The sequence below is a fragment of the Heptranchias perlo genome, chromosome 1 (genome assembly GCF_035084215.1).
Source record: "Heptranchias perlo isolate sHepPer1 chromosome 1, sHepPer1.hap1, whole genome shotgun sequence".
Classification (NCBI taxonomy): Eukaryota; Metazoa; Chordata; class Chondrichthyes; order Hexanchiformes; family Hexanchidae; genus Heptranchias; species Heptranchias perlo.
The window spans coordinates 32,998,292-33,012,607 of record NC_090325.1 but is presented as its reverse complement, the minus strand read 5'-3'; the positions used below and the strand labels follow the sequence as shown (position 1 = coordinate 33,012,607).

The following is a 14,316-nucleotide window of genomic DNA, read 5'->3' as shown; positions in this document are numbered from 1 at the left end:
TTCTTTTGGTGCAAGTGTGCTGATGGACTGTGCCTGGAGAAGGAAAGGTGGAATGTTTGTTCACAATGTCACAGTGTTGATGTAGGAATTTAATTGGAACTGTCTGAAGGCAGGCGGAAGGGTCATGTAGAAGCAAGTAACTTTGCTCCCCCTCCAATGACTCGGTGGGTTTATCTAGTAATTAGCTGAGCCATACTTTGCCAGAAAGGTCCTAAATTTGACCTGCTGTCTGCTGAATTAGCACCTCAGCGAGTGTGGTATTAGGAGCATTACTATTGGTCTCAGGTTAGGAAGGGAAAAAGAATGAGAAGTATTTCCACTTCCAATTGCTATCCAGTGACTATTGCTTGAAGGTGGACTTATGTTGATTGATTGTGAAGGGCACAACTGGTTCTTCTGTGATGTTACCCCTTAGTCAAATAGCTTGCTGCCTGCCACTCACTGTCAGGGCTCATAGTGTGGTGTAATGGTTGTGTTACTGGACTAGTTATCCACACACCTGGACTAATAATCCAGAGAATGCAAGCTCAAATCACACCATGGCAGTTTGAGAATTTAAATTCAGTTTTTAAAAAAAAAAACCTGGAAATGAAAAAGAGGTTCTTTTTTATCAGTAAAAGTGACCATGAAACTGTTGGATTGTTGTTAAAAAAAACTGTTTCACTAATATCCTTTTAGGGAAGGAAACCTGCCATCTTTACCTGGTCTGTCCTATATGTGATTCCAGGCCCACACCAACGTGGTTGACTCTTAAATGCCCTCTGAAGTGGCCAAGCAAGGCACTTTGTATCAAACAGATACAAAGGTCTGCAGCAGTTCAAGAAGGCCCATCACCATCTTCTCGGGGCAACTAGGGATGGGCAATAAATGCTGGCATTGCCAGCAATGCCCATTGAGAATGAATTTTTAAAAATTATGAATAAATACCATTTGGGTATCCATGGAATCTTCTGGAGGAGGGGAAGATAAAGAAACAAAGAAGCACATCTCTTCGTTAGAGGAAGGAAAATTAAGGTGAAATAATTCATAGCTCATACATCTAGCAGCTGGTTCGAGAGTGGAATATCTGCCTACTCGATCAGGGTTTGTAGCTTGATTTATATGGATGTTATTTTGGAGGGATAAAGCAAAACTGAAAAGGGCAGAATTAAAATTAATACTAACCAAAGGACTAAGCAAAAGTTTTGTCTTGAGTCTAGCATTTTGGACTTCAGGGTTTGGAGTTTGCATGGATTGTTTGAAAATTTTTGAATCATAAACTGGATTGCAAAAAGCTGATTTATAAAGTAAACGTCCATTTCCAGAGGCATTAGTTATTAAGATTTTCAATGCATTTTTGTTACCAATAAAGCAAACATCAGAACTAATAATTTCTGCCTCTGTTTGATGTTGGACTTGGGAAAAGGGGACAACCTTGTCTTGCATGTATTTTAGAAAACTCCTGCACTGGAAGCTCCCTGGATGTGACCGAACAGTGCAATGAGAGGTGCTATTACCTGTATCACACTCATCATCACAATCCATTGCTAACCAGAATGGATTTAGCAGGTTGTGGTGTTCATTCAGAGATCTACAAGCATCCTTTCTCCCGCTCACGGCCAGGCACATGTTCATTTAAAGAGGTGTTCTCATTCAGGTAAAAAGGCTTGTAATTGATGGTGTCCCCGTGCCTTAACTCCTGTCGAAGCTTAAAAAGTTGATTTAAAATGTGTGAACAAATATGAAAACATAGCTTGTGAAAATGGCATTGCAGTGGATCTTGCAAATGCTTCACAATAAATCATAACAATGACCAATATGCGTGCATAGAAAAAAAAGCTTTCAGACCACTCTCTCCCTTGCTAGCCCAGCCCGCTGCAAACTGTGTGACAGTGTGTTGAAGCCCCTGAAAAAGTTATTTGATTAGTGTATTTGGATGTGCAATTCTTTGCTCATAACAAGGGAAGGAAAGTCATGGGGGGAGTACTTATTGTTCAAAGTGCCCTCCCTTTTGAGAATAGATTCATTAAAATGTCAGCCTTGGCTCAGTGATAGCACTCTCGTCTGAGTCAGTAGGTCGTGGGTTCAAGCCTCACTCCAGAAACTTGAGCACGTGATCTAGGCTGACACTGGAGCACAGTACTGAGGGAGTGCTGCATTGTCGAAGGTGGTGTCTTTCAGATGAGACATTAAAGTGAGGCCCGAACTGCCTGCTCAAGTCAATGTAAAAGATCACATGGAGCAATTGAAGAAGAGCAGGGCAATTCTCCCAGCATCCTGGCCAACATCAAAAACAGATTAACTGGACATTATCACATTGCTGTTTGTGGGACCTTGCTGTGTGCAGGTTGGCTGCTGCCTTTGCCTACAGAAACAACAGTGACTAGAGGTCAAAAATAGTTCAGTAGCTGTGAAGTGCTTTGGGATATCTTGGGGACACAAAATGAACTGTATAAATTCTTTCTATGTTTTAAAAAAAAATGTCAATTTGATCGCCAGCAATATGGTGTCCTCCTCTGCTGGGCTGCACTGGCAACATCAATTACAAGGAGAATCTTGAAGCAGCCCCATTGAGAGTCTCAACTTCAGATTGGCCTGAGAATCATTCTACTGTTAGCTGAACCCAGCAAATCAAGCTTTGAAATCTCCCCTCCCCAGTAGTGTGGTTTCTTGCAGTTATGCGTGTCTGGCTGCAACTTCATAGCCCTTGGGCCACTATGAAGTTGCAGCCTTCTGCTGTTTCAACTGGAGCTGTTCCAAGAAGTATGGAGGCATGAGCTGTAATTGCCCTGGAGCAGACCGGCAGAGAGGGACACCCCACTCAAGGGTTTCTACAGCAACAATAACATTGATATTTAAAAAAAAAAACAATTTCAGAAATTTACAGTCAGTGTATTATTTTCTTCTATTAAGAAAGAATACTTTGAACCAAAAGTAGACCTCAAGGGTTTCCTTCCCATTAAGGGTGGTGATGCCATTGTTGGAAATAAAACATTTATCCACTTTTGCACTCAGTATCACCATCACCCACTACTAGTGTAAAGAAGTCTCCGCACTGCTCCAAGAGCATCTCCTTGTTCCGCTGTGCCACACCAGCTGTTATGTGGCCTTTCTGAGGATGATAATTTTGTTTCAAATTTGTGATGAATTTTGCACTTTCTGTGTTATGGAGTAGGCCTATTCGGAAATTGGTTGTCATGAACCAACCTCATTTCTCCTTTGATCCTTCCAGCCAGCAGACAGAGACTTTGTTGGCCCATCTATCTGGATGAGATTTGAATGCAGACTGCAGAGGTGAAAATGACAATGCACTTAATCTTTGGATGAGTTATGGTGACCTTCTGTGTTTCTAGGTATTGTCTTAGTTGCTATCAATCCCTATGAACAGTTGCAAATTTATGGAGACGATGTCATTCAGGCATATAGTGGACAGAACATGGGGGACATGGATCCCCATATCTTCGCAGTGGCTGAAGAAGCGTACAAACAAATGGCCAGGTGAGTGGAGTTACGGCAAGCTGTTGTTGACGTTATTACCTTCCTATATTGCAGCAAAAAAATCTTCCTAGTCCAATGATGACATTTCTAATACACATGTATAAAGTTTGCAACCACATTGCTTGTTGGGTGCAGGAGTTGTATTATCAAACTGAGACAAATGTGCTGTTCCATTCATGCGATGGCAGTGATCTGCAATCTAAAAATTGATGACACTTTTAGAAATGAAAAAAAAATATAACAAAATGATGGCCTACCTTTATAATTATGCCTGAAGTTATGGAAGAATACAGAGGGTAATTTTCAACTGGGCAATAACCTGGTGGACTGGATCGCTCTTCTGTTGTAGAATCCTCACTATTTTCGTTCCATTGAAAATTGGGCTAGTCCCATAAAGGTCACCATTTAGGTGGTGAAATTGAAAATTATCCCCACTGTGTACAGTGACAGTGTATTCTGGTAGCAGTTGTGGTTTCATGCTGGTGGTGTGTGGATACATTTGGAAAAGGATGTCCCTCATGTTGTAGTTCTTTTTCTTACTCTGCTGCTTGCAGTCCTTCCTAATGTTGCATGAGGATATAGACAGGCTGGAGGCCGGACAAGTAGTAGATGAAATTTAATGCAGAAAAATGCGAAGTGGTACGTTTCGGTAGGAAGAATGAGGAGAGGCAATATAAACTAGAGGGCGCAACTCTAAAAGGGATAGAGGAACAGAGAGATCTGGGGGTATATGTGCACAAATCATTGAAGGTGGCAAGGCAGGTTGAGAAAGCAGTTTAAAAAGCATATGGGATCTTGGGCTTTATAAATAGAGGCATAGTGTACAAAAGTATGGAAGTCTTGATGAACCTTTATAAAACACTGGTTCGGCCACAACTGGAGTATTGTGTCCAGTTCTGGGCACTGCACGTTAGGAAAGATGTGAAGGCCTTAGAGAGGGTGCTGAGGAGAGTTACTAGAATGATTCCAGGGATGAGGGACTTTAGCTACATGGATAGACTGGAGAAGCTGGGGTTGTTCTCCTTGGAACAGAGAAGGTGGAGAGGAGGTTTGATAGAGGTATTCAAAATCATGAAGGGTCTAGACAGAGTAGATAGAGAGAAACTGTTCCCGTTGTCGGAAGGATCAAGAACCAGAGGACATAGATTTAAGGTGATTGGCAAAAGAACCAAAGGTGACATGAGGAAAAACTTTTTTACACAGCGAGCGGTTAGGATCTGGAATGCACTGCCCGAGGGGGTGGTGAAAGCAGATTCAATCATGGCCTTCAAAAGGGAACTGGATAAGTACTTGAAAGAAAAATATTTGCAAGGCTACGGGGATAGGGCGGGGGAGTGGGACTAGCTGGATTGCTCTTGCAGAGAGCTGGCATGGATTCGATGGGCCAAATGGTCTCCTTCCATGCTGTAACCTTTCTGTGATTCTATGAGGAGAATTTGGTGCACACAGAAAGTTCAAATATATTTTCTGCTTATGAATTGAAGCGCTGAGAATTACAGGTGGTGGGTTTGACTATAGTATGAGAGGATACTGATTTATATTATTTTATGAAGTAGTTCATTGTATGATGCTTCCATCTCTTTAGTTTCAATAGTCTTAATTTTTCTGGATACTTCACTACTTCTTCCTCTAACCACCCCCCCGCCCACCCCGGCCAAAGAATGACCGCTTGGCTGAGACCCAGAAATGCTTATAGAACTGTGCACTAGCATGGTTTAGATGTATGTTCATTAAGAATCATTATACTTTTATAGGGGGAGCTCAGTAGACTTAAATTATCAGTACAGCCGGTCTAATAGATTTACATAGTGAATTCATTTGAAGCTACCCGCTTAAAACAGATTAACTATAATGAACTAGCACAGTAATTTGTTCGGAGGCTTCGTTCTGCAGTAATTTTAACATCAATCTGCCATTTCATTGGAGGCAGAAAAGAAATGCCCAGAGTGACTTGGGAAGCACACATGCATTTTGAAAAGAATGAAAAGCAGGAGAATAGAATCAGATTCAATTAAATTCTGAAGGTTGTAATCAGCGCTGGCTTGAATTATTCCGCACAGATGAACATATGATTTATGCACGGTAACCTCAAAGCTTAGAAAACTGGAGCAGTCGCTAATTATTTTTAACAGACAAATAGTTTTTTTGTGTCCTCTAGTTAGTTTTGCTTCTTCGGATGAAAGCAATGCTGCGGTATGCTTCCATGGGCACGAGCTTGCCCTTCAGTGCCTCCCCTCCCCCATCCGCCCCCCGGGGATATTCCTCGATGTGTGAGCCTAGGCAGTGAATACTGGCAGGCGATTCACTCGGTGAGGGGAGGCGGGGGGCATCACAGACAAGCCTGATGTTGATGTCGCCAGTCAACAAAAACTTGCACTTTCCAGCAAGGGTCACTGCTTATGATCAAGAGCTGGCTGATTTCACCCCCCTTCACATCCCTGGAGTGCTGAGGCCAATTCTAATGCCCCATATCCCAGTCCTGACTCATATCAAATCACTCAGCACAGACCAGGGATGGAATTTGGGATCTAGTTTGTGGTTCTCCATGTACCAACTGAGTCATCAGGACAAGGAAGAATGGATTTTTCTGGGAAATGATACATGTCCCGCATGCATGCTATTTGGAACACAAGAAGTAACAAGATTGTTAGTTCCTTGTTTCATACATTTGTTTGACTTTAACCCAAAAGTGTTAACGTTTAATGAAAAAGAAGTTATGGGTAAGCCGTACATACCGGGAAGGTCTCTGGCTTTCATCCCCCAGTCTCTGTTGAGTTAGTTGATCTCAGCTGGGTTGGCAGTATTGTGGGATGGCAGAGTAAGCATTGCAATTGGACTGAGTGCCTTGGAAGAAAGGAGCGGGGGGTGGAAATCAGCCAGGGCTCCTGGTTCTGATAACTATCCAGTGACTCTTCAGAAAAGCATACATAGGAACATAGAAACAAGAGTAGGCCATTCGGCCCTTCGAGCCTGCTCTGCCGTTCAACATAATCATGGATGATCCTCTATCTCAATACCATATTCCTGCTCTCTCCCACTACCCCTTGATGCCTCTGTGTCTAGAAATCTATCCATCTTCTTAAATATAATTCAGTGACTTGGCCTCCACAGCCTTCTGTGGTAGAGAATTCCACAGGTTCACCACCCTCCGAGTGAAGAAATTTCTCTTCATCTCAGTCCTAAATGTCCTACCCCATATCCTGAGAATGTGACCCCTCATTCTGGACCCCCCAGCCAGGAGAAACATCCTCCCTGCATCCAGTCTGTCTAGCCCTGTCAGAATTTTATACATTTCAATGAGATCCCCTCTCATTCTTCTAAACTCGAGTGAATACAGGCCGAGTCGACCCAATCTCTCCTCATACGACAGTCCTGCCATCCCAGGAATCAGTCTGGTGAACCTTCACTGCACTCCCTCTATGGCAAGTATATCCTTTCTTAGGTAAGGAGACCAAAACTGCATAGAATACTCCAGGTGTGGTCTCACCAAGGCCCTGTATAACTGCAGGAAGACATCCTTGCTCCTGTACTCTCATCCTTTTGCAATGAAAGCCAACATACCATTTGCCTTCCTAACTGCTTGCTGCACCTGCATGTTTGCTTTCAGTGACTGGTGTACAAGGACATCCAGGTCCCTTTGTACATCAACATTTCCCAATCTATCACCATTTAAATAATACTCTGCCTCTCTTTTTCCTTCCGAAGTGGATAGCTTCACATTTCCTCACATTATACTGCATCTGCCATGTATTTGCCCACTCACTCAACTTGTCTAAATCGCCCTGAAGCCTCTTTCCATCCTCCTCACAATTCACAATCCCACCAAGTTTTGTGTCGTCAGCAAATTTGGAAATATTACATTTGGTTCTCTCATCCAAATCATTGATATATATTGTGAATGGCTGGGGCCCAAGCACTGATCCCTGCGGTATCCCACTAGACACTGCCCCCCCACCCCGAAAAAGACCCATTTATTCCTACTCTCTGTTTCTGTCTGTTTACTAATTTTCAATCCATGCCAGTACATTACCCCCGATCCCATGTGCTTTAATTTTGTGCACTAACCTCTTATGTGGGACTTTATCAAAGGCCTTCTGAAAATCCAAATCCAACACATCCACTGGTTCTCCCTTATTTATTCTACAAGTCACATCCTCAAAAAACTCCAGTAGGTTTGTCAAACACTATTTCCCTTTCATAAATCCATGTTGACTTTGTCTAATCCTGTTGATATTTTCTAAATGTCCTGTTATCGCACCCTTTCTAATAGACTCCAGCATTTTCCCTACTACTGATGTTAGGCTGTAGTTCCCTGTTTTCTCTCCCTTTTTTAAATAGTGGGGTTACATTTGCCATCCTCCAATCTGCAGGGACTGTTCCATAATCTATAGAATTTTGGAAGATGACAACTAATGCATCCGCTATTTCCATGGCTGCCTCTTTTAGCACTCTGGGATGCAGATTATCAGGCCCTGGGGATTTATTGGCTTTCAGTCCCATTAATTTCTCCAGCACTCTTTTTACTAATAATAATTTCCATTAATTCCTCCTTCTCACTGGACCCTTCGTTCCCTAGCATTTCTGGGAAGTTATTTGTGTCCTCTTCCGTGAAGACAGAACCAAAGTATTTGTTTAATTGCTCTGCCATTTCCTTGTTCCCCATTATAAATTCTCCTGTTTCTGACTGTAAGGGACCTACATTTATCTTCACTAATCTTTTTCTTTTTAGTTAATTGTAGAAGCTTTTACAGTCCACTTTTATGTTCCTTGCAAGTTTACTCTCATACTCTATTTTTCCCCTCTTATTCAATCGTTTGGTCTTTTTTTGCTGAGTTCTAAATTGCTCGCAATCCTCAGGCTTGCTACTTTTTCTGGCAACTTTATTTGACTCCACTTTGGATCTAATACTATCCTTAATTTCTTTTGTTGGCCATGGTTGGACCGCTTTTCCTTTCGTGTTCTTGCGCCAGAAAAGAATGTATAATTGTTGCAATTCATGCATTTGTTCCTTAAATTGCCTCTCCACTGTCATGCCTTTTAATGAAGCTCCCCAATCTATCATAGCCAACTCACTCCTCATACCTTCATAGTTTCCTTTGTTTAGATTTAGGACCCCAATTCCCCAGTCTCCCTCTGCTGTTCATTTGGTTTTATAGCTTGTGTAGCTGCACACCAGGATTGCTTTGCTTTTCTATTTGCTTTAAAATGTTACCTTCTAAAGTGTATTTCCTTTTCCTCTGTTAAGTCACCATTATTGGGAGAGTACAGGGGCAAAAGAAATTGCACTATGGAAAGGCCAGCCTGCTGCCCTTTAGTGGATTCAGAAACATAGCTCCTTGGCATTAGCTCCTTGTTTACTTTTAAGAGCAAAATAAAATATTTTTAAAAAAATGAAACCATAGGTGACAAAATGGTCAGCAGGAGATTAAAAGAGGAGGATTAGTAGCCCAAGAGTAGTATAATACACCTCTCTGTGTGCCGGGTTCTGTCTTGGTTAATATATGGAGGATGTTGAGATTCTGGCCAACAGGGATCCTTTCTGCGACAGAACTCCAACAGATTGATTATTACTTTGTTCATACATCGCTCGTGTGTAAAAGCATTCTGAATGCAAAAGGAATGCCCTTATCCACAGGAGCACATCAGCAAGTCTCACATAACGACAACCTGTGTTTCTTTTAATGGAGGAGGATGCAAGACACAGATGGAGGTTGCACATATAATGTAGTAACTATGGCGAACTACTGTTTATATAATATGAAGCATTCAGCAGTCTGTCTTTTCTATTGCAGAATGCACTATTAGAGGCCAAGGGTCAATCCTCTTTCCACTTAAAAATTGCTGAAAGTGAGAAAGTCCCTATGTGGTTTTTGACAGATTGTAGCCATTGGATATAATGTATATCATTTTTTTAATTGACCAACTGTTCTCTCCCTCCCTCCTCCCCAACAATTTTCTCTCCTCCTGACTTGAAGGCATTGACCCATGTTAGGTACAGTTCCCCAGGGACATGTAGCCTTTTCAGTACAGAGGCATACCCAGGATTTTAGAACGACGCCCACAACCTCATGTAATATTCCCTACCTCAATTATTTTTATGTTAATAATAAGGAATACAGCAACTGGTTATAGCTGAATAGATAGGTAACCTGCCAGTGAACAAGCAGCATCATAAAGAAAATGTATAAAACAAAGAGAAAGAAATCAATTAGCCTATAATTGAACTCAGGAATGGCATCTCTGCCGCTGGACTCGATATCCACCACCAGCGCACTGCTATCTGCAGGATGCACTGCAACAGCTCAGCATCTTTGAGAGTATTTCCCAGCCCCAGGATCTCTACCATTGAGAAGGACAAGAGCCAGAACAACTTCACTTACAAATTCCCCATTAAGTATCACATTAACCTGATTCAACATTTATTGCTGTTTCTTGATCGTCACTGAATCAATATCCTGAAATTCCCTTCCATCGTGGAAGCACCGTCAGCACAAGGACTGTGGCGGTTCAAGGGGAGGTCCCACCACAACTGCCTTCACAGGGCACCTAGGGGTGGGTAATAAATGTGGTCTTGCCACTGTTGCAGAGAATTTTTTAAAAATCAGAATGTACCTCAAAACTAACCCCTCTGACCTTAGGATGTACTTATTCACAGCAATTAAACTTAGTGGCATTAAAACGACAGGAAAAATTAAACACTGTCCTGCCTTATCAGTAGAGTGAACAATTGTGTGTAAACATACCAACCTACAAAACTTGGAAACACTGATGAACAGCTTCAATAACACTGATGCAACCCCAAAGAAAGCTGGGAACTCAAAGCCAATGTACAACTGGCAAATAGCACCTGAATAAAGGCCTTGACAACGGCCACTGCTTCAAGGCAGCTAAATAAGTTAAATTCCTTTTTAATACATGGATTTCTGTCAGTATTTTGGGATAATATAACACAGTTCAGTTTGGGTTTCTCTGAAAATTGAAACCCTTAATTGAAGTCTCATTCGCTTTCAGGAGCTTCAGACCTCCTGAAGACGGAACAAAAGGCCTTTGACGTGAGTTTTTTTTTAATTCATTCACGGGATGTGGGCGTCGCTGGCAAGGCCAGCATTTATTGCCCATCCCTAATTGCCCTCGAGAAGGTGGTGGTGAGCCGCCTTCTTGAACCGCTGGAGTCCGTGTGGTGACTGTTCTCCCACAGTGCTGTTAGGAAGCGAGTTCCAGGATTTTGACCCAGCGACAATGAAGGAACGGCGATATATTTCCAAGTCGGGATGGTGTGTGACTTGGAGGGGAACGTGCAGGTGGTGTTGTTCCCATGCGCCTGTTGCCCTTGTCCTTCTAGGTGGTAGAGGTCGCGGGTTTGGGAGGTGCTGTCGAAGAAGCCTTGGCGAGTTGCTGCAGTGCATCCTGTGGATGGTACACACTGCAGCCACAATGCGCCGGTGGTGAAGGGAGTGAATGTTTAGGGTGGTGGATGGGGTGCCAATCAAGCGGGCTGCTTTATCTTGGATGGTGTCGAGCTTCTTGAGTGTTGTTGGAGCTGCACTCATCCAGGCAAGTGGAGAGTATTCCATCACACTCCTGACTTGTGCCTTGTAGATGGTGGAAAGGCTTTGGGGAGTCAGGAGGTGAGTCACTCGCCGCATAATACCCAGCCTCTGACCTGCTCTCGTAGCCACAGTATTTATATGGCTGGTCCAGTTAAGTTTCTGGTCAATGATGACCCCCAGGATGTTGATGGTGGGGGATTCGGCGATGGTAATGCCGTTGAATGTCAAGGGGAGGTGGTTAGACTCTCTCTTGTTGGAGATGGTCATTGCCTGGCACTTATCTGGCGCGAATGTTACTTGCCACTTATGAGCCCAAGCCTGGATGTTGTCCAGGTCTTGCTGCATGCAGGCTCGGACTGCTTCATTATCTGAGGGGTTGCGAATGGAACTGAACACTGTGCAGTCATCAGCGAACATCCCCATTTCTGACCTTATGATGGAGGGAAGGTCATTGATGAAGCAGCTGAAGATGGTTGGGCCAAGGACACTGCCCTGAGGAACTCCTGCAGCAATGCCCTGGGGCTGAGATGATTGGCCTCCAACAACCACTACCATCTTCCTTTGTGCTAGGTATGACTCCAGCCACTGGAGAGTTTTCCCCCTGATTCCCATTGACTTCAATTTTACTAGGGCTCCTTGGTGCCACACTCGGTCAAATGCTGCCTTGATGTCAAGGGCAGTCACTCTCACCTCACCTCTGGAATTCAGCTCTTTTGTCCATGTTTGGACCAAGGCTGTAATGAGGTCTGGAGCCGAGTGGTCCTGGCGGAACCCAAACTGAGCATCGGTGAGCAGGTTATTGGTGAGTAAGTGCCGCTTGATAGCACTGTCGACGACACCTTCCATCACTTTGCTGATGATTGAGAGTAGACTGATGGGGCGGTAATTGGCCGGATTGGATTTGTCCTGCTTTTTGTGGACAGGACATACCTGGGCAATTTTCCACATTGTCGGGTGGATGCCAGTGTTGTAGCTGTACTGGAACAGCTTGGCTAGAGGCGCAGCTAGTTCTGGAGCACAAGTCTTCAGCACTACAGCTGGGATGTTGTCGGGGCCCATAGCCTTTGCTGTATCCAGTGCACTCAGCCGTTTCTTGATATCACGTGGAGTGAATCGAATTGGCCGAAGACTGGCTTCCGTGATGGTGGGGATATCGGGAGGAGGCTGAGATGGATTATCCACTCGGCACTTCTGGCTGAAGATGGTTGCATCTCCGTTGAGCTGTAAGAACTATTCACACCAGCCGGTTCAAAGTTACCCTTCAGAGTGGCAACAGAAGTAGGTCACCCAAATGAAGCACAAGTGCACTGAACAAGCTGCATCTACAGCACTTAATATACTTCTCATTTTGTTGTAAAGCCATTACTCTAATTGACCATACGGGGACAATTTTCACCATGAAGTCAACATGGAGCATTTATATACATGTTTAAACTTCATACACTAACCACCACTGCTGTAACAGTACAGAAGCTCCTGTAATAAGTATTCACAAAGGAAGATATGAGCAACACGCACTTCCCAAACAGTTAACCAAAGTTAACGACTTCGATATAAATGAAATGGAAGCCACTTGGGGTTGCAATGACATCTGACAACCAAAGCCATCTTCCTTTGCATCAGGAATGGCTCCAGCCACTGGAGGGTTTTCCCTTTGACCCGCATTGACTTCAATGTTGCTGGGTCTCTTGGGTGCAATACTCTGTCAAATGCTGTCTTGATGTTAGGGGCAGCTACTCTCACCTCTTCTGTGGCATTCAGCTCGTGTGTCCATGTCTGGATCAAGGCTGTGATGTGGTCAGGAGACCAAATGGTTCTGATGGAACCCAAACTGAGCATCAGTGAGCAGATTGTTAGTGAGTAGGTGTTGCTTGATGGAACTATCGATGAATCATTCCATAAATTTACTGATGATTGAGAGGAGGCTGATAGGAGACTTGGCTGGGTTAGATTTACCCTGTTTTTTTTGTGGATAAGACACTGCAGCAAACTTCCACATTATTGGTTAGGTGCCAGTGTCATAGCTGTACTGGAACAATTTGTCTATGGGAAAGGCAAGCTCTGAGGCACAGGCCATTTATGATGACTGGGAGTACTGCTGTAGAAGCCCTTCACAATCAGTCAATTTAACTGTAGTAACTAAGAGGAGTTACTTGAGGTTCAGAAACTGACTTGATAATCCTGTGGTCGGATCCATATTTTATTAGTCATGTTTATGAAAACCCATTCCCATCCATGGTTGTTGCAGAAGGTACGACAGCTAGGATCGGCTCCTTTGTAGTAGTTAAGTTTGATCTTGCAGATCATTGGCCATGGTGCATGTAAAAAAAAAAGACTTGCGATTTATACAACCTCAAGATGTCCCAAAGCGTCTCCAGCCAATGAAGTGTAGTCCCTGTTGTAATATAGCCTCATAGTTTGCAGGAGAGTATTATCAGATTTGGGCCTACAGCCTGCGAGTTTTCTTGCAGACCTTCTATCTTTGTCCTTTTCATCCCAGTCAGGTTTCAGTTGCCCCAATTAAGTTTCAGTGTACTATGTTGCCCATAGTACATTATTTTAGAGTAAACCTTTCTTTCTCCAACATGTTAACCAATCAAGGATTAGGGAAGGGCAATAACATTATTTTATATTATTTACTGATTTGGTGATTAGGCCATTTCATTGCTTATGCATCATAGGTCATCAACAGGGCCTCCACAATACATGAACATCCCTTTATTACAAAGTGCAGTGCAGGGGAGGCAAGGCTCGACTCTGCACGTGGAACCTTTAGAGTAAAAGAATGCAGATTCTTTATTAGTATGGCTCTATAAAATATACCCCAAGATTATTACAGTTATCTGCAACTTCATTACTTTACGATTACTGAATAAGAACAATAGCAGCCTTAAATTACACATGATGGCAGTGAATAAGTGTTCTTTGTAATCTTTTCAATAGCACTATTTTAGAAGTGCCCCACCAGCAAGTTAAGGTGGGATGTTAAGATCTTCAAACAGCCAAAGCTTTCAGGTCTCTCTATTGCTTGAAGTTGAGTTTCAGTGAGTTGATCTAATTGAGAAAATCCAAATGTCCACTTTGGCGCTCTCCTATAATGTCAGCGAAGCAAAAGATGACGACAAATTCCAAGTATTCGTCCAGAGTGTGTGGCCTCTACATAGATTCCTATATTGACTTGAAATAAATTGTTGTTTAGTTATGGGCTATTTTAATGAAAAGGTTCCTACATTACAGCAGTGACTGCACTACACTTCAAAAGTCATTCATTGGCTGTAAAGCATTTTGG

General features: G+C 43.1%; 1 protein-coding gene across 1 annotated transcript in view; it reads left to right on the top strand.

Annotated features, from left to right (window-relative positions):
• The window catches only part of myo5b (myosin VB), a 260,378-nt gene that overhangs the window by 80,363 nt on the left and 165,699 nt on the right, over window positions 1-14,316 (top strand). The window contains exon 4 of the mRNA XM_067983571.1: window positions 3,333-3,477. Within this exon, the coding sequence (XP_067839672.1) occupies window positions 3,333-3,477 (145 nt within the window). The remainder of the gene's footprint in view (window positions 1-3,332; window positions 3,478-14,316) is intronic.